We start from the raw sequence: 18,084 nt of genomic DNA on the forward strand, positions 1-18,084 counted from the left end.
AACCCAAAACCAGCCTGCCAGCTGATGTCAAAGCTCTGTGGGCCCACCATGATGTATATGTTTTATCTACGCCATCCATACATTTTTCTAGCTCGGTTTATCGCATGATTTAAAAAATGAGGCAGATCCAAGGCTCACTTGGGTCACACCATAAACAGTGAAGATTGAACGGTTGCTGTTGAAAACTTCCCGGGACCCACCACACTGTTTATTTTCCATCCAAACTGTTCATAAAGTCACATAATCCTGGATGAAGGGAAAACATTGGTCCAAAACTTCTGTGACCACGAGAATCCCCACTGTTTCTTGTCATGTGGTCCAGTTGAGTTTTGGATCTGCCTCATTTTCGGGCTCATTTTCTTAAATGAGCTGGAAAAATGGATGGATAACATGATATGACACATACATCATGGTAGGTCCCATAGAGCTTTGACATCAGCTATCTGGCTGATGCTGGGGTCCCCACCCAAACAGCGTCCTGAAATGAGTGGATAACCGACGGTCTGAATCAACATTCAGGCGTGGTCAACTTAATGAGCGGATCCACCTGATTTTTAAGCTAGATGATCTTCATCATCGGACCTAAAATTGGCACGGTACGGATGTTCTACAGAAGAGTCATGTTGGCCGGAAAGGTTTGCTGCACCACAAGTTATGGTACTTACATTTCAGTTCTCAAATGATAGCGAATTGATGGATGTCATTGTAGTGATTTCCATGAACAGGGATATTTTTGGAGATTAAATAATTAAATAATTATTTATCTCAGGGGTATAAGCTCAAATAACTTCTCTGGTTCGCTCCAACCTGAGCTGGGAAATTTGACCGGTCTGCAACAACTGTAAGTTCTGCTTTTATTTATTTAAATTATTTAAATATTTTTTATTATTCTTCTTTAAAAATGGCATATGATGTGTTTAGAATTTAGAATTTGTCACTTAAATTTAATAGTGATTAATATGTGGTGGTTTTATTTTTATTTTTATTTTCCTTTTTTAAGTCTAATCAATTGGACCATAAGTTACTGTACACCCAATAAATTACTTCCAATAACCTATTATGTTTTTGTGACATTCAACCCTTCCAATAGGTTGGCTCTACCATAAGCATAATCTTGTGCAAAATTCAGCCTCATTCACTCGTTAGGTGACCATAGCAATAATGTTTAGCCATTGACAAATAACAAAACATCATAGTATGATTCACTCGGGGCGAGCGGATATGTGTTCTTTGCAAAGGATAATCCCAATAATGGCGTCGGAGTATTGAATGGATGGGATGTCACATCCACAAAAGGTTGGAAGTTATTTGTTGGGTGGAGCGTATATTATTGATCAATTAGTAGGACCATGTGACTTTTTATTTTTAAAAGAAAGCAAGCAAGAAAAGACTCTTATTATCGACCTAAGATAGACAGAGAAATACAAATAAATGAGAGAAAGAGCCTTCTTTTTTCTTTTAAACCTTTATCGGGAAAAAAAAAAGGGGACTTACAAAACCTTAATGCAGTTGAGGATGCATAGTATCATGATTTACTAACCTGAACAAAACTATTTTAGGGTGGTTTGATAGTAGAAAAAATTTGGTCTTAGACTGTCTATCCAAGTGAGGCTCGTCCTAGTCTTGTCTTAGCTTAATCATGCTATTGTTGTGGACTAATTACTCTTATGTTGTTTGTCAAGCACCTAAAATAAATAAGATTACATACATATTGAAATTTTAGCACATCAGTGCATATGCGGTGCTAATAAATGTATAATAGAATATGGGGTGTATGTGAGGTTCTCGAAGATATACCATGTCGCATGTGGGATGTTTGACCTTGTGTGGTGGCATATGCAACATGTGTATCACATGTCCAAGTTAGCACATGTGACAAATGTGGCACACGAAGGGTATAGAAGGTTCATACGACAGTTTTAGCATATTGGCATTTGTAGCATGTGTCACGAATGTGGCACTATGTACAATAATAGAATGGCCTGCCATATAACATTCCAGGAACATGGTCTATAGTTTTTATAAGAACAAGTTATATAGTTTTTGTTTTTATGTAAAGAAGTAGTAGACAAATCATGGAATATATTCTTATCAGACTAAACTTTTGTTACTACCAAACAGCTCTTCTTGAAGAAGACTATGCCTTAAATGTGAAGGAAAGCCACTTCAAGTTGCTTTATGGAGTTGCTTTACTTGAGAGATTATTTGCCTCCAATATAGATAAAACCTAAGTTTGAAATTGGGTAACAGACAATCTATACCCTCTTTATCCTTTTTTTTTTCTTTTTTTTTTTTGTTCTAAATGAAGTATAGATTGTATTCGTAGGAACAGAAGGTTACAGCTATGAAAGCACAAAATTTGGGAGGGCCTGCCAAGAAAAGGGGTCAGGCCCTCCTATTGTAATGGAGACAAGGCAGAAAAAAGGCCCAGCTCTCGCGAATCAAGCCTAGGTCCACTCTATCTAGGAACAAGAGGCCTCGAATGGAGGGAGGGAGATCTCCCAACGATAGGTAATCCTGATTACCTTGCGTGTCCCCAGCCTAGCGAGCCCATCTGCCACTGAGTTCGCCTCTCTAGGGATGTAAGGCGGACATCCATTCTAGTCTAGATCTCTTCAATCTTCAATAAGCATTGGAGAACAATGGCACCAGACAACTCTAGCAATAAGTCACTAGAAATTCAAAGCTTTTTATTTGTTTATGCAAGGATAGAATAACAATATGAAAAACTACAAAAATGAGCCTGAAAATAGGAGCAAAAATGAGAAGTTTAGAAAACTTATTTTGCAGAGAGGAAGTGGTTGTTGGAATGTGTAAAACTCTCTTCCTGGACTCTTTGTTTACAGTCACATGGCTATTCAAAGCACCCTCTCAACCATGTTAACTGCTTTAAATGTAACTCAATGGACAGCTACTTTTCATCCATTGAGATGGTGTGAGCATTCCTCTAGCTGATAATAGAACAAGAAATCTTACAATTGAATTCATGATCTATGCTTGCTTTTCACAGATATATGGATAGCAGTGGGCTAAGCGGCGAGATTCCTTCAACATTTGCTAGCTTGAGAAACATTCATATCTTGTAAGAGCTCATGATTATAAGAAGCATGGAAATCGTCAAAATCATAGGCCCTACCTTAGATTGCTCTTGAACTAGCAGTGGCACAGATTATGGTTTGCATCCAATGGGCATTAAAATGGGAAAATTCGCAATGATCTGAATTCGACAGATTAATGCCCATTATCCAGGGCTTATGACAGTTCCATCAATCTGATTTTGGGTTATGACCCATCTACTGTGGGCGCCATGATTTTGGATGGTTCAATTTTGGTTACTTGTATGCCGTGTCTATCATTTCTGATCCCTAGATTTCTTAATATCCGCATTTACCGTGGAAAATCTGATTGGATTTCAGGTGGGCCTCTGATAACCAGTTCACAGGAAGGATACCTGATTTCATTGGGAGTTGGAATCTTACCAAATTGTAAGCTAATACTTGAAAGAGTTCCAAACTGATTGTAACTCCTATCTTCTCATTTGGCATACATGGAATTGTGTAACAAGGTCTCCCACCATCTACTGGTGGTGGACAGGAATTCTATCCACACTCAAAGTAGGTTTCCTGCCAAATCCTGTTCTGACTGTGGATAGGGATTCCTGCCGCATTTGAAGATCGGTCATCTAGGGGGCCACACATGTATGTCGAATGTGGACGACTGGTCATTAATTTTAGCTGCAAGTGGGACCTACCATATGAGTAGCTTAGCAAACCTCAATTTTCTTGATATGCCATAGAATAATTCTTTAAAGAATATTTCTGACTATGAAAATGTTGATGCAGGAATATGCAAGGCAATGCTTTTGAGGGTCCGATACCATCGAGTTTTTCCAATTTGATCTCACTGACTGATTTGTGAGTGTCGCTGTTCATTAACTTGTTTTAATATTCTAATTTCTGATATTGGAATTTGTGCTCTAAGGGTGTGTTTGATATTTGGTGCAACCGGACATACCCCAAGTAGAAATTCCAAAAATTGAGAAGTGGGTCTCTTTTGTTTAGGAAAGAAAAATAGCTCCTATGTATCTACATGATTATCAATTTGATTTTAAAGTAGAACTCTTGAAAATTGTAAACTGTTTTTCTCCAAACAGTCTTAACTAATTGTATAATCATACAGGCGGCTCAGTGATGTGTCTAATGGGAGCTCATCGTTGAATTTTATTGAGAATATGACATCTTTAAACAACTTGTATGACCATATGATCTCAGCACATGCAGTAATACTAGTTTGTTAGATCTTATTTTTCTTTTTTCATCCATGCCTTGAAAACTTAACATACTCATATCTGATTTGTGCTTTTCTCTACAGAGTCCTAAGAAACAATATGCTTTTTGGTACTATCCCGTCTACCATTGGAAGACACCGATTATTGATGCAGATGTGAGTTTTTCAAGTTATGTTTGGTTCAAATTACAATTTCTCATGTTTACTGAGTTCATACATTTGCAGTCCATGTGACGTGAGGGGACCATTCACCTAGTAGGGACTTGTCACATGCTGTTGATCTTTGACTTGCCTTCTTAGCAATTCATTCTCATTTTTGTTTTCCTCTACCATATTAAGTTGTTTACTTTTGTAGGGATTTGAGCTTCAACAATTTAAGTGGACAAATTCCAGAGTCTCTCTTCAATATAGGTTCACTTGTTTACTTGTAAGAATCAAACAACCTTCTCTTCAATATAGGCTCACTTGTTTACTTGTAAGAATCAAACAACCTTTCCTCAATCAAATGTTCTTTACATAATTCTCTTTGATGTATGTATTTCATCATCGTGATTTTCAGGTTTCTTGGAAACAACAGCTTATCCGGTACACTGCCATCCCAAAAAAGCAATGGACTTCTTAATATGTATGTTCATCTGACTCATTTGTACTGAACTTATAGCTTTAGACTGTTTGGATACAGTATCGAGTTGAATTCCAATCTCTAGCTCTGATACCATATAAGTAGCTTTCAAAACCAGTTTCCATTTTCCTGATTTCCTCAAAATTGTGGGCATTCATTTCTCCGTAAAAGAAAATAAAGATGTTAAATCTTCCAAGGCAAAGAAGACACATGAGGTGGGTCCTTACTCTTGCCCGGGTGGTAGACTCTCAGGAGTTTCAACTCCCGGTCAAGGGTTCGAGTACCCATAGGTGGTGAAGTTCCACCAGCGTGAGTGTGTGGGGTGTGTGTCCGTGTGTAAAATAAAATTTATAAAAAAAAGAAAAAAGAAAAGACACATGAGGTGACTGTCTAAGATGATCATACATGGAATCCATATAAAACTGCAATCACAAATATATAGATGAAGGGAAATTGGAATCCATGGTTTTTAATTTTCTGATGATTCTAGTTTACTTTTACATGTCCATGTTTTGTTTTTCCTCCATCCAAACACCCCTTGCTTTCTATAGTATCAATGATGATGGGCTAGTTTTTTGCCCCACATTGAAATTACATTATAACTTCAACTTGAGGCCTTTTACTGTGTTATTAGAGGAGAAATTTGGGGAAATTGATAGGTAGGGGGCATCAAAAATAAAATAAACAACATTTATTTTTCTCTAACACTGAATTTGAAGGTTACTACAATTTGGTTGCTTCCTTTCAATTGAACTAATAACTGGAATTGTACTCAGTAGTTCACTGAAATGCAGCCTTACAAATAACATAGGACCACATTTCCCTGCCATCTCTGCCTTTGCTTTATGTAAATGACTCAATCGTGAAGATTTCATAGGTTCATTATATCTCCATCAAGCGCCATGTTTTCACAGTGAAACCCATTTGAATTTCAAATGCCAACAGGCTATAGTCGATTCGTGGCCCATTGCTCTATGTCATCATTACATGTGGCCTTATGTGGACATGACCCCACAAACAAGATTTATTTTGTAACGGCGAGCTGACAAGTAGCAGTACGACGTGTTGCCGCAAGTCGTGTGTCATCACAAACTTTCAGCAGTGAAAATCAAAATAGTTTTCTCTGTACGGATAGGTGTTACAGGCCATAAATTTCCATTGCGCGCTCTTCATCAACAAAGATAATGTGTTTTGTATGACAAGGATAGTCATTTTAATGATCACAATTGTATAACTTAGTGCCTGTTTATTTGATAAATGCTATCTTACATTCAATGTTTCGATCATCTTTGATATTCTTCTTCTTTTTTCTTTTTCTTTTTTTTTTTTTTTTGCTTTTTTTTTTTTTTTTTAATTTACAGAGATTTATCATACAATCAATTATCAGGAAGATTTCCATCCTGGGTTTCAGAAGGCGGCTTAAACTTGTATGTCTAAGGAAGCACAAACCTTCCTCTTTTCACCACCATTTTTTTTACTTGTAAAACCATATTTTACGCTGTTAAATGCAGAGTACCATTTCCAGGGCTAGGATTAAACCCTCTTTCTTTCTTGCTTTCATAATATAAACATGGTTTCAAAGTTTTGATGTCCGAAATATTCGAAAACATCTCTAGTGTACATTTGGAATGTGTGTACACCAATCAGGACTGATGATTTGGTGGGCCCTCCGAAAGATAAAGCAACAGAATTATGGTCTCATAAGGGACGATCACTCAAAAAGCACTTGGTAGGAAAAATGCAGAACAGTTGGATAGTCAGAGCTGTCCAATTACTGTAATTTTGATGCATGGCCCATTCACTGTGATAGCTCACTGGATAATTGATCCCAATGAGGACATACATTTTCACATGCATATCATAAAAGCACTCGACTTTCAACATTATCAATGATACTGACACTATGCTCTGTGTGCAGGAGCTTGGTGGCAAATAATTTCATATTCGATAGTTCTAACAGCAGGTGCTTATTAATGTCATTTTTTAAATGAGTCAAAACAATAAAAGCATTGGTTTGCAACATTATATACCTGGCCATTTGAATACTTCCTATTACCGATTGATTTTAACCATGTTGAATTTCGGCTTCTTGGTTAAACAAACTAGAAATCCTCTGTAATCAATGGCTGTCATTCCACCATATAATGGCCGTTATTTAACAGTCATTTTTCTTGTGCATTCAGTGGTTTGCCTTTAAGCTTGAATTGTCTTCAGCGAAGCTTTCCATGCAATAGGAACCCTCCAATCTGTAAGCCATTCTTTCCATTTCTATCAATAGATAATCTGTTTTTTTTTCTCTCTATATACATAGTAATAAAATGGGCCAGTGGTCCCATGCCCCTAGGTGCATTGGAGTTATCGTCCACCCATTATCTGTCCTGTACTTGTTGCATGTGTGTATGGTTATCTGTACCATCTATCATTGATTGGCTATCAACCAGAAATATCTTTGATCGGGGAATTTGGGCTGTCTAATCAATGAAGTTTTTCTCATTGAGTATGATTGACTGCAATCCTGCTGCCCTTTTTCTGTCCATATTTGTTCAAATTAGTTGTTTTATATCATCCAATCAATGTGAAGTTTGGTCTATGCCCCACTCACTAGCACAACAGCTGAATGAATGGTTCAGATCTCCTCCACATTTGCCACATGTACACATTACTTTGGTCACCCAGGCATGAGATCACGGTCCTATGAAATGTGGGAGCTTCCTGTTCTTATTGTTTCTTTATATGTATGAGGTTTACCCATAGTATGATATAGCACTTGAAAGTAATCAGAGGTTTGTTGTACCTCTATACATGCGATTCGACGTGTAAACTTGGCACATGTGTAAGACATCCAAGCCATGTATTAGGTTGGACCCACCATATAGATCATCATGTATTACTTACCACAGATGGGCAATGGCCTCAAAATAATGCCAGTTGGATGATCATAATTGCTCGAATGGAGGACATTTTTATCAATGTCTTTCTGATCAAATGATTAGGATCATCTAATGATGTTGTCATTGGGTTATGGCCCACCCATTATGGGGTCTACGTTGGACAATCACGTGTACTGTTTTATTAAGTTTCAGTTTAATGAGATCAATGTTTCATTTTCTGCATTGGACCTTCCATGTTCATTGAAAACATCGCTGCAAATCATGATCTAACGGTGATCATGCAATGGGTCGATGAGCCCCATCATCTGATCATGATCCAAAGATTGCCGTACCACTGTACATGAGCAATCCATCGAGTATGCTATAAACTGATCAGTGTCTCACTGTTCCATTGATCTACAGATTCTTCATTTGCGATAAGGTGTGGTGGGCCCACAATGATAACTACCAACACTGAGTATGAGGCAGACAATGCAACTCTGGGCCCAGCATCCTATGATGTCACCAACACAGAGAAGTGGGCCGTCAGTAATGTCGGAAGGTTTAGTGATGGCAGCAACACTAGATATTTCAGATATGATCAGGATGTATTTTCGAATACAGTAGACTTGGGGCTGTTCCAATATGCAAGGCTATCACCAGGATCGCTGAGATATTACGGTCTGGGGCTCGAAAACGGGAACTACACTGTAAATCTGAAATTTGCAGAGACGGAATTTCCAGATTCACAATCATGGCAGAGCACTGGAAAGCGCATTTTCGACATTTATCTTCAGGTATGTGTATTAGGACATTTTTCTGAGTTTGTAAGATCTTTTTAATTTTTCAACCCAAATCCCATATGTTTGATAGACCCACCATAAGTTCTTCTATGTACAAACAGGTGCCAGCTTCGCATGCATACGACATTCGACACATCCATCACATGAGACCCAATGTGTAGATCATCTGGCCAAATTTTGGTAGTCCAGAAATTTATGAAGAGTGAAATAATCGGTTGGTTTCTGAAAATTGGCAACAGTGCATGTTTGAAATATACTTGCAGCCTGCCTGATGAGTGTGGACTGGCATAATGGACTGGGTCATCAAGGCGGCGGGGTCCACTTGGTGCATGTCTCAGATGGATGCGAATTGCCTGTACCCTGCCAACAAGTTCCTGAAAGCAGAAGCTATGTGGGCCCACCGTGATGTCCATGAGAAATGCAGTGTCCATTGGTTTCACCAGTTCATGTTTGGACATGAACTTAAAAATGAGGCAGATCCAAGACTCAAGTGGGGCGTGCCACAGGAAGTGGTGGGGATTGGAAGTCCATCATTGAAACCTTCATGGGATCACTTAAGTTTACATCACGATATTATTTGTGTTTTCAGTCAATCTTAGTGGGAATATCAGTATGAACAGTATGGATGGAATATATACAAACATGATGGTGGGTCCCAGGAAGGTTTCAAATGATGGGCATTTCCATCCCTATTTCCCCACTGTTTCTGTCATGTAGTCCACTTGAGTTTTGGATCTGCTGCGTTTTTGAGCTCTTGTCCTAACATGAGCTGGAGAAATCGATGGATGGAGTGGATTTCTCATAGACATTGCTATTAGCCCCGCATAGGGGTGAGGAGGGGTGGCACTAGTCATTTCATTTTGTGTCTGTCTCAGATCTATGTGATTTAAGCAGAACTCTTTGATTATTCTAATCATGAACTAGCTTTTTTCTTTTTCCATGCATTATACATTGATCAAGCTATTGAGATCTGCAATTTCAAATGAACATCATTCATTTGAAAATGGGTAGATGTTTTCTTGAATTCCATCTACTTGCAAAGAGTCCCAAACATAATGCCTTACTATCTGTTCCAATCAAAATTCTGTTTTTGAAATGACTATCTGTTCCTATCAAAATTCTGTTTTTGAAATTTGAATTCATTGTGACAACAATTTCTGTTAGTTTTAAAGCTAAGTTAATGGTGCAGGGTAAACTGGAATGGAAAGACTTCAATATAAAAAAGGAAGCAGGTTCTGTCTACAGAGCCATTGAGAAGCAACGACAGGTTATGGTATCCCAAAACGTACTTGAAATTCATCTCCTTTGGGCTGGAAAGGGAACTTGCTGTATACCTTCGCTAGGCACTTACGGACCCACCATCTCGGCCATCCGTGTTACTCCTAGTAAGATTTAAAGAATTTGTGATTGAAGTTTGATTCTATATTAGAACAAAGAGAAATGTTGTTATCGCCCAAAGCTCTTCATAGAAATTCTATTTAGTGTGATCACAACTGTTAGTGTGGTGATCATGGATGGTAATTGCAATTGTTTTTTTGGTGGTTATCATGTGGATGGACCATTGGCCAAAAATCATCATCATCATTATCTAAGCCTTATCCCAACTAATTGGGGCTGGCTACATGAATCCTTTTCTATCATTCCACTTTATCAAGGGCTATAACTTCAGTTAGACCATAGGACATTAAGTCTTTTCTTACTACCTCCACCCATGTCCTTTTGGGCCTTCCCCTTTCCCTTTTAGAGCCTCTAACTTGTACCAACTCACTCCATCTAACCAGCTTCTTGATCTCTGCTGCACATTGCCGAACCATCTAAATGTACTTTACTACTCCTAAATTCCCTCCAATGCATTCATTTCTAATGCTATTCTTCCTTATCTTGTCACTAGTCCATCTCAACATCATCATTTCAACTACACATCCTATTAACGTATTGTTCCTAGACTACCCAACATTTTATTCTGTAAAGCATGGTTGATCTTATAGTTATCCTATAAAATATCCCTTTTATTAGAGTTGTACATGCCAATCACATAAAACTCTAGATGCACATCTCCATTTCTTCCACCTTGCTTGAACTCTATGGGTGCAACATCCTTCTCAATCTCCCCACTGTCATGAATTATTGACCTATGTATTGAAACTGGCTATTTTGGGAAACTTCTTTGTCAACAATCGTAACTAATTCCTTGTTCCCACTCCTATTATTACTAAAGTTGCATTCTATTCTATATACACTGTTTTAGTCAACTAATATTAAATCCTTGAGATTCTAAAGCACCCCTCTAGAAATCTAGCTTTGTGTTTATGTCCTCCCTTGCCTTGTTAATCAAAACTATGTCATTTGCAAACAACATACACAATTGGGGATCTCTTCCTGCAAATATCTCATTAACTCATCCATAATGGATGCAAAGAGATACAAGCTTAATGCCGACCCCCAGTGCTAGCCTATTGAAATTTAGAACTCACTTGTCCCTCCATTAGTGGTCCTCACATTTTTTATTGCTCCCTTATACATATCCTTAATCATCGCATCCTCTTGAAATTCCCTTCTTTCCCAACACCGATTAACTCTCTAGGGACCCTATCCTAATCTTTCTCTAAGTCAATAAAGACCATGTGGAGATCCTTCCTCCTCTCCCTATATTTCTCTCAATTGTCCTAGAAAAATAGCTTTAGTGGTAGACCTCCTTGGCATAAAACCAAACTAATTTTCTGATATATTCATCTCATGTCTTGTTCTTTTGCTCAATTGCTCTTTCCAAAAGTTCCATAGTATGGCTCATAAGTCAGAGTAAATTAGTGATTTGACCACTACTAATTGGATGGCTACAATAGTCCATTCTATGGACCATCCAAGTGATGACTCGCCAAATCGACAGTCCTGATTACCATCTGCAAGTCCACTTGTAGTATTCTTCTAAAAGTGCGTTCTAAAGTATCTGAAAGTTCAACATTGATTACTAATTGTACCGAGTTCTTGTCCAGATTTTGAACCGACTGTCAGGACTCCAGTCACTCCACAAACTTCAGGAAAGAAGAACAAGACTGCTTTGGCTGTTGGAATTTCAGTTTCTGTAGGAGTTCTATGCATTGTATTGGTTGTTGTAGTTTTTATCCAGAAAAGGAGTCAAACAATGAGCACTGATGAAGACGAAGGTAATTCCGATGTTTGTAAATAATTAAAAGATACAAAAATGAAAATTCAGAAATGTTCGAGTCACATAGTACAGATCGGCAGTACATTAAAGGTGCGTCTGGATGTACCATCAAATCGCCGTTGGGTGTTTTTCCAAACCAATAAGGTTTGGTGCTAGCCTAGAAAATTATATCTGGTAAGTGGGAAAATCCAAGTGTGGCTTACTTCTGTGTTTCAATGGACAAGTCAACTGAATCGCAAGTGTTCCATCTGATCAAGAGGAGATGACGATTCAAAGCACAAATCCTCAATATGAATTCTAAGGAAACTAAAATTTGATGATTTCCATTTTATTAGATGAACAGTTGCAATTTGATTTGATAGTGAATCCAAACACATCCTAAATGCACCGACTGATCCCATTCATTGGGTTTAACTTTATTCAACTGGGCGTACTTTTATTTCCTTACTTTTTTCTTGTGATTTCAAAGAAAAATACATTCAAATTTAATGAGCAATCAAAATAACTTGGACTGCCTAATGGTACAAATGTTTCTTAGCCATGTATTGGATTGAACTGAATGTATGAATGCATCCTGCCTTTTCATGTGTATCTGCAGAGTTTCTTGGAATGGGTCTCAGACCAAACACTTTCAGTTACATGGAATTGAAGACCGCCACCGAAGACTTCAATTCTGAAAATAAGCTGGGCGAGGGAGGATTCGGGCCTGTTTTTAAGGTCAGTTTGTTTTTATTGCATGCATGTTGACTACAATGATTAGAAGATTTGAACAGTCCCGAGCCTTGGTATTTTAATCCCATCAAGGATGCCCACTCCCTAATGGAACAATCCTGAACCTTTGATGGTTTCTATCGGAAAGATGGCAAGGAATAAAAAAAAAAAAAACAATTGTTCACATTTAATGGAACAAAAGTAATGCAGGGCATTTTCACACTGGGTTTGAGTGGGGTGGCCTGTGGGATGCAGGGGCACATTCGGGGTGGGCGGCCCATTTGAGATGAGTGGCTCATGTAAGGCGGTACCCATGTGATGTAAGGCCCATAAAGGGGTACTTGGCCAAGGTCCTAACCCATAAGATGTGGGGCCTGAGCTATGAGATAAAGAGATTAATTCGCCATGCTCTATCAGTTCGAGCTTTTGGAGCAAGTGGTTAGTTGTCCTGCATCAAATTGGTTTCAGAGCAGGAGGTCTCGTGTTTGAGACTCTTCGAGTGGGGTGGCCCTATGATACAGGGGCACACTCGGAATATGCGGCCTGTGTGAGCCGGGCCCCTACCTGTATGAGGCAGATCAATGGTCTTGATCACATCCAAAACATCCATTTCCTAAGGTTCACATCCATTTTCTTCCTTTCTAATTTTCTGCAAATTGCCGTACACTTTTGTACTATTTCAATTCCCTAATGGAAAATGCTTGAAAGGAAAACCGATTGATCTGATTTTCACCACAGGGTAAACTGCTTGATGGGCGGATAGTGGCCGTGAAGCAACTCTCGGTAGTATCTCACCAAGGAAATAATCAGTTTGTAGCAGAGATTGCCACTATATCTGCTGTCCAACAACGGAACCTCGTGAAGTTGTATGGATGCTGCATTGAGGGAGTGAATCGGCTCCTTGTTTATGAATATCTGGAAAACAAGAGCCTAGATCAAGCACTCTTCGGTATGTTACCACCCTCTCCCTTCTCAATGAAATTATATACTTGAATGAAAACTAACACTAGCCTTAGTTTGTCTTATATGGTTTTAGGGTACGTTTGTTATACCATTTGTTAGGATTTTCAAAATGCGGTGGAATTTAAAGTTTTTCAAATTCTAGATTTTGTGCTAAGCCTAAGGATCCTCATTTGATATTTTTCAAATCTCTAGAATGGAAAAAGGTAATTTTAAGAACTAGAATTACCTTAAATCTATGATATATATATATATATATATATATATATCATCGTTTTGATAATGCTGGTCCTTCAAACTAGGTCTCTCCTATATTTACCCTGGACGAAGGAGAAGTTGAGAACCAACAAGTCAACTCTTGGAGCAGGGCCAAAGGAGATGAGTAGAGCCTTCTAGGTGGACCCACGTGTGGAACGTGTGATGAAAGGAGGGAGGGAAATATGGAATCTCTCTCTCTCTCTCTCTCTCTCTCTCAGATGCGATCCAATACTCATGCAAACTAAGTGGTGGAGCCTCAGATCTAAACTATTAGATTAGACTATCACCAAGTGCGATCAAAACCTTTTTAATGGCTAGAATAAAAGTCTAATGGTTGAAACATTCTATGACCCATGGTCATCGTGCTATATGGATAAGACGTTAATATCACATCCATGTCATCCGTGGACAAGCTCTATATTGGTTTTTCAGGGCACAACACCAACTCGATCGAATTGGATTACAGTTATTAGTTTATTAAGATTGCAATTACTTACCATCCTTAGCATTTGCATTGATGGAGTAGAGACAATGAATTGTGATTACGAAATTTTCAGCCAGGACATCAAAGGAATGTAACTACAATTTGAAGGCGACAGACAATATGAAAAGTTCGATTGCTATTCAAATTGATTCTATGTCCAAACACACCCTTTTATATGGACAAAATGGCCAATTTTACATTAGCACTTCCCTTATCATGTGAGGTGGGTCCAAGGCATGCACTATTGAATGGAACTGCAGTAATTGTCGCAGTGAAGTGGAAATAATTACCAAATTGTAATTACCTTTTGCCCTGTTTGGTTGCCACATTAAAATGATTTCATTATATATTAGAGATCATAGTTTATATAAATGAGAAATGTTCCAGTGTTCTCGAGCACTATAAGTAATAGTCCTACTAGTTGCATTGGGACAATTAGACAATCCAATCCATTGATCTAGACTGTTCAATAGGTCCAACTCACATTTCATGGTCTACTATGAAAATATCACACTGATCTAATAAATATTAACCATTGAATAATGACCCTAAGTATGGATGGTCAAGATCATTTACATAATCCATCGATTTGTCAGGGATCATCATGGATTGCCTATGATTCTAAAGAATCACGTTTTTTACGCCATTGTAACCATCTCATCAATGGCCTGGAAGAAGGATCACTATAGAAAATAAGGTCAAATCATTGGATGATACAATCAGTGGTATTTTTTCATTCTAGCCCATCAAATGTGTTCCAATCTTAATGGACAGTTCAGATTGATTGATTGGACCATCCAAGTGAATCAATGCAACTAGGAGCACTATAACTTAAAGTGCTCTGAGAACAGTGGAGCATTTCTCTTTATGAATTATGGTTATCAAGATTTTTGTTTTAATCCTTACTGAAATCTCTAATACATAATTACTGTTAACTAAAATGAGATGAAATTATTTTGAAGTGGCAACCAAACAGGCCATTAGCATTTTATTGAGGGATTGGGAATTTGGTTGTTTCCAATAACAGCTCGCAGTTCATTCCATCCAAATGTGGCCTTGTACTGATTCTGTTGGCAATAAGATTAACAGTGCATTTGATCCATTTGAAGAATCTGAACTAATCAAGTGAAATGCCACTCTCATGGATCAGGTGTTGGTAGAAATATTGCAGTTTTCAGTTGTTTCTAACCACACGATCTTACATACATTTTGTCTTTGACAGTCAATCTTAAAATTTTCTTCATCTTCTAAAAATGGGCAATGGATCAGTGTTATGAACTTGTATCTTGTTTGATTTTTGAGCTAGGGGTTCAATGAAGAGTTGGTCGACTATATGGATGGTCTAGATGGCTGCATGGGATGTGCCATGTGCTCCATGTTAGCAAGATCCATGTTGTTCATGTGGTGGTCCCCACCGTGTATGTACCATGGCCCAAATATCCTGTCATGAGGTGAACCATGACAGGATTGTGGCCCACCTGATGACTAAACTGGCTTGTTTTCTGGCCATTACACATATATGATGGGCCCCAATGAAGGAACGGCCTGGACCTTGAACCCCACAAGCCAGCAGTGGCACATGGGACATAGAGTACAATTCAAAATCCTAGTGTAATAGCTAGATGTAGGAGAGCTTGATTTTACTATATTTCAATGCTAATGGCTGCCATTTCCTTGCAGGAGAGAGTACCTTGCATTTGGATTGGCATACCCGCTTGGAGATATGCTTGGGGACGGCAAGAGGTCTCGCTTACCTTCACGAGGAATCCGGGCCTCGCATTGTTCACAGGGATGTCAAAGCCAGTAATATTCTACTTGACGCGGATCTCAATCCAAAGATATCAGATTTTGGTTTGGCCAAGCTCTACGATGACAAGATGACCCACATCAGTACACGTATCGCAGGGACAATGTAAGTGAAAACCAAGAGGAGCCGAAAGCTTTTCTGTATTTGAGATAACCCAAAGGGGTTGAATATATAGAGATTACAGTCATCTATACAACGAAATTAATAAAATCAAAATCCTCTACCTATGGAAACGAACTATACAAGGTATACTAGCTATACAAGGTATGTGAGCCTATCTAACATCCCCCCTCAAACTAATGCTGGTCATCGACAAGTAATAGTTTGCCAACTAGAAATGAATGACGTGCAGAAGTGAGGGACTTGGTGAGAATGTCGGCAATCTGATCATATGATGCAACATGCGGAAGAGAAATGAGCCCAGATTGAAATTTCTCGCGGATAAAGTGACAGTCAACTTCAATATGCTTCGTCCATTCATGAAAAACCTGGTTAGAGGCAATCTGAATGGCACTTAGATTATCAATATGGAGTGGGGTAGGATTCTGTAGAGGAATGCCCAAGTCGGAAAGAAGTCCATGTAACCAGACAAGCTCACTACACGCAGCGGACATCACCCGATACTCGGCTTCTGTGCTTGATTTAGAAACAGTGGCCTGCTTCTTACACTTCCAAGAGATGAGAGAAGTGCTAAGAAAAACACAGTAATCAGTGGTAGATCTTCGTGTGAGAGCGCAACCGGCCTAATCAGCATCCGAATAAGCACGAAGGTCCAGAGTCGTCGTGGAGGAGAAGAACAGTGATCGATTTAGAGTTCCACGTAGGTATCATAGGATGCGCAACACCGCAGTCATATGAAGAGTCCGAGGAGAAGAAACAAACTGACTGATGACTTGGATAACGTAGGTAATATCAGGGCGAGTCATAGTTAAGTAAACTAGACTCCCAACCAAACGGCGGTATAAGTCGGGCTATGCAAGTAGATCACCATCATCACGGCTATATTGAACGTTAAGTTCTAAGGGAGTCTGAATTGTCTTCTGATCCGTCAATGATGCCAAGGCAAAGAGATCCTTGGCATATTTACGCTGGCTAGCCAGGATCCCACGTTTAGAACGTGAAATTTCAAGCCTAAGAAAGTATGTGAGATGGCCGAGGTCTTTCATCTTGAAGGAGGATTGCAGAACTTCCTTTAAAGACGATATGTCAGTAGCATCGCTACCAGTTAGAAGTATGTCATCAACATAGACGAGAACAATGACAATTTCGCGTGCAGTGGTGTGCAAAAATAAGGATGGGTCATGACTACTTTGAGTAAAGCCAGCACCTGTTACAACATCGTGAAAGTGTTGGAACCATGCCCGAGGTGCCTGTTTGAGGCCATACAAGGCTTTCTTTAGGTGACAGACCTTATTATCAGGGATTAAAGAGCCAAGAGGAGGTTTCAAATATATTGTTTCTTAGAGGTCTCCATGAAGAAAAGCATTTTTTACATCCATCTGAGCAAGTGGCCAAGAGCAACAAAAGATATTGCCAGAAAAGTACGAACAATTTTCATCTTGGCCACGGGAGCGAATGTCTCATCATAATCAATTCTGTATTCCTGTTTGTATCCCTGAGCGACAAGTCGAGCCTTGTATCGATCCAATGATCCATTAGACTTGAGCTTGACAGAATAAACCCATTTACTACCAATTAGCTGTTGGTCAGCGGGTCGAGTGACAATGTCTCACGTATGATTATCATCCAATGCCGCAAGTTCTTCTGCCATAGCCTTCTTCCAACAATCATGAGTGGCTGCCTGAGAGTATGAAGTAGGAATAAAAACAGTATCCAGAGTAGCATTCATGACAAAGAAAGAGCATATCAAGCGATCAGGCGCTTGATGTACACGATCGGAACGACGTATCGAGGTAGGTTCAGGATCTACAACAGATACAGTAGGTTCGGGTTGAGTAATAGGTGGTGGAGCTGTACGTGGTCGATGCGAGTAAACCTACAACGGATGAGGGAGAGTACTCGAGGCAAAAGGAATATCAAGAAATATGGTTAGACCAGGAGATTTTGGGGCGTGCGGAGGAGGAAGAGATAAATGAAAGGCAATATATTCAAGAAA

At 39.0% G+C, this 18,084-nt stretch overlaps 1 protein-coding gene across 3 annotated transcripts in view; it reads left to right on the forward strand.

Annotated features, from left to right (window-relative positions):
• The window catches only part of LOC131220911 (probable LRR receptor-like serine/threonine-protein kinase At1g56140), a 56,410-nt gene that overhangs the window by 21,881 nt on the left and 16,445 nt on the right, over positions 1 to 18,084 (forward strand). The window contains exons 6-22 of one of the 3 annotated variants that reach the window (XM_058215846.1): positions 770 to 841; positions 3,011 to 3,082; positions 3,417 to 3,485; positions 3,843 to 3,914; positions 4,180 to 4,251; positions 4,372 to 4,443; positions 4,643 to 4,714; positions 4,847 to 4,912; positions 6,271 to 6,336; positions 6,828 to 6,872; positions 7,093 to 7,157; positions 8,203 to 8,576; positions 9,772 to 9,967; positions 11,576 to 11,746; positions 12,347 to 12,465; positions 13,198 to 13,408; positions 15,842 to 16,073. In XM_058215846.1, the coding sequence (XP_058071829.1) occupies positions 770 to 841; positions 3,011 to 3,082; positions 3,417 to 3,485; positions 3,843 to 3,914; positions 4,180 to 4,251; positions 4,372 to 4,443; positions 4,643 to 4,714; positions 4,847 to 4,912; positions 6,271 to 6,336; positions 6,828 to 6,872; positions 7,093 to 7,157; positions 8,203 to 8,576; positions 9,772 to 9,967; positions 11,576 to 11,746; positions 12,347 to 12,465; positions 13,198 to 13,408; positions 15,842 to 16,073 (2,046 nt within the window). Of the gene's footprint in view, positions 1 to 769; positions 842 to 2,315; positions 2,512 to 2,563; positions 2,583 to 3,010; positions 3,083 to 3,416; positions 3,486 to 3,842; positions 3,915 to 4,179; positions 4,252 to 4,371; positions 4,444 to 4,642; positions 4,715 to 4,846; positions 4,913 to 6,270; positions 6,337 to 6,827; positions 6,873 to 7,092; positions 7,158 to 8,202; positions 8,577 to 9,771; positions 9,968 to 11,575; positions 11,747 to 12,346; positions 12,466 to 13,197; positions 13,409 to 15,841; positions 16,074 to 18,084 lie in introns of those variants that run through there. The other 2 variants (XM_058215844.1, XM_058215845.1) reach the window with 2 other exon arrangements.

The sequence above is a fragment of the Magnolia sinica genome, chromosome 12 (assembly GCF_029962835.1).
Source record: "Magnolia sinica isolate HGM2019 chromosome 12, MsV1, whole genome shotgun sequence".
In the NCBI taxonomy this organism is placed as follows: domain Eukaryota; kingdom Viridiplantae; phylum Streptophyta; class Magnoliopsida; order Magnoliales; family Magnoliaceae; genus Magnolia; species Magnolia sinica.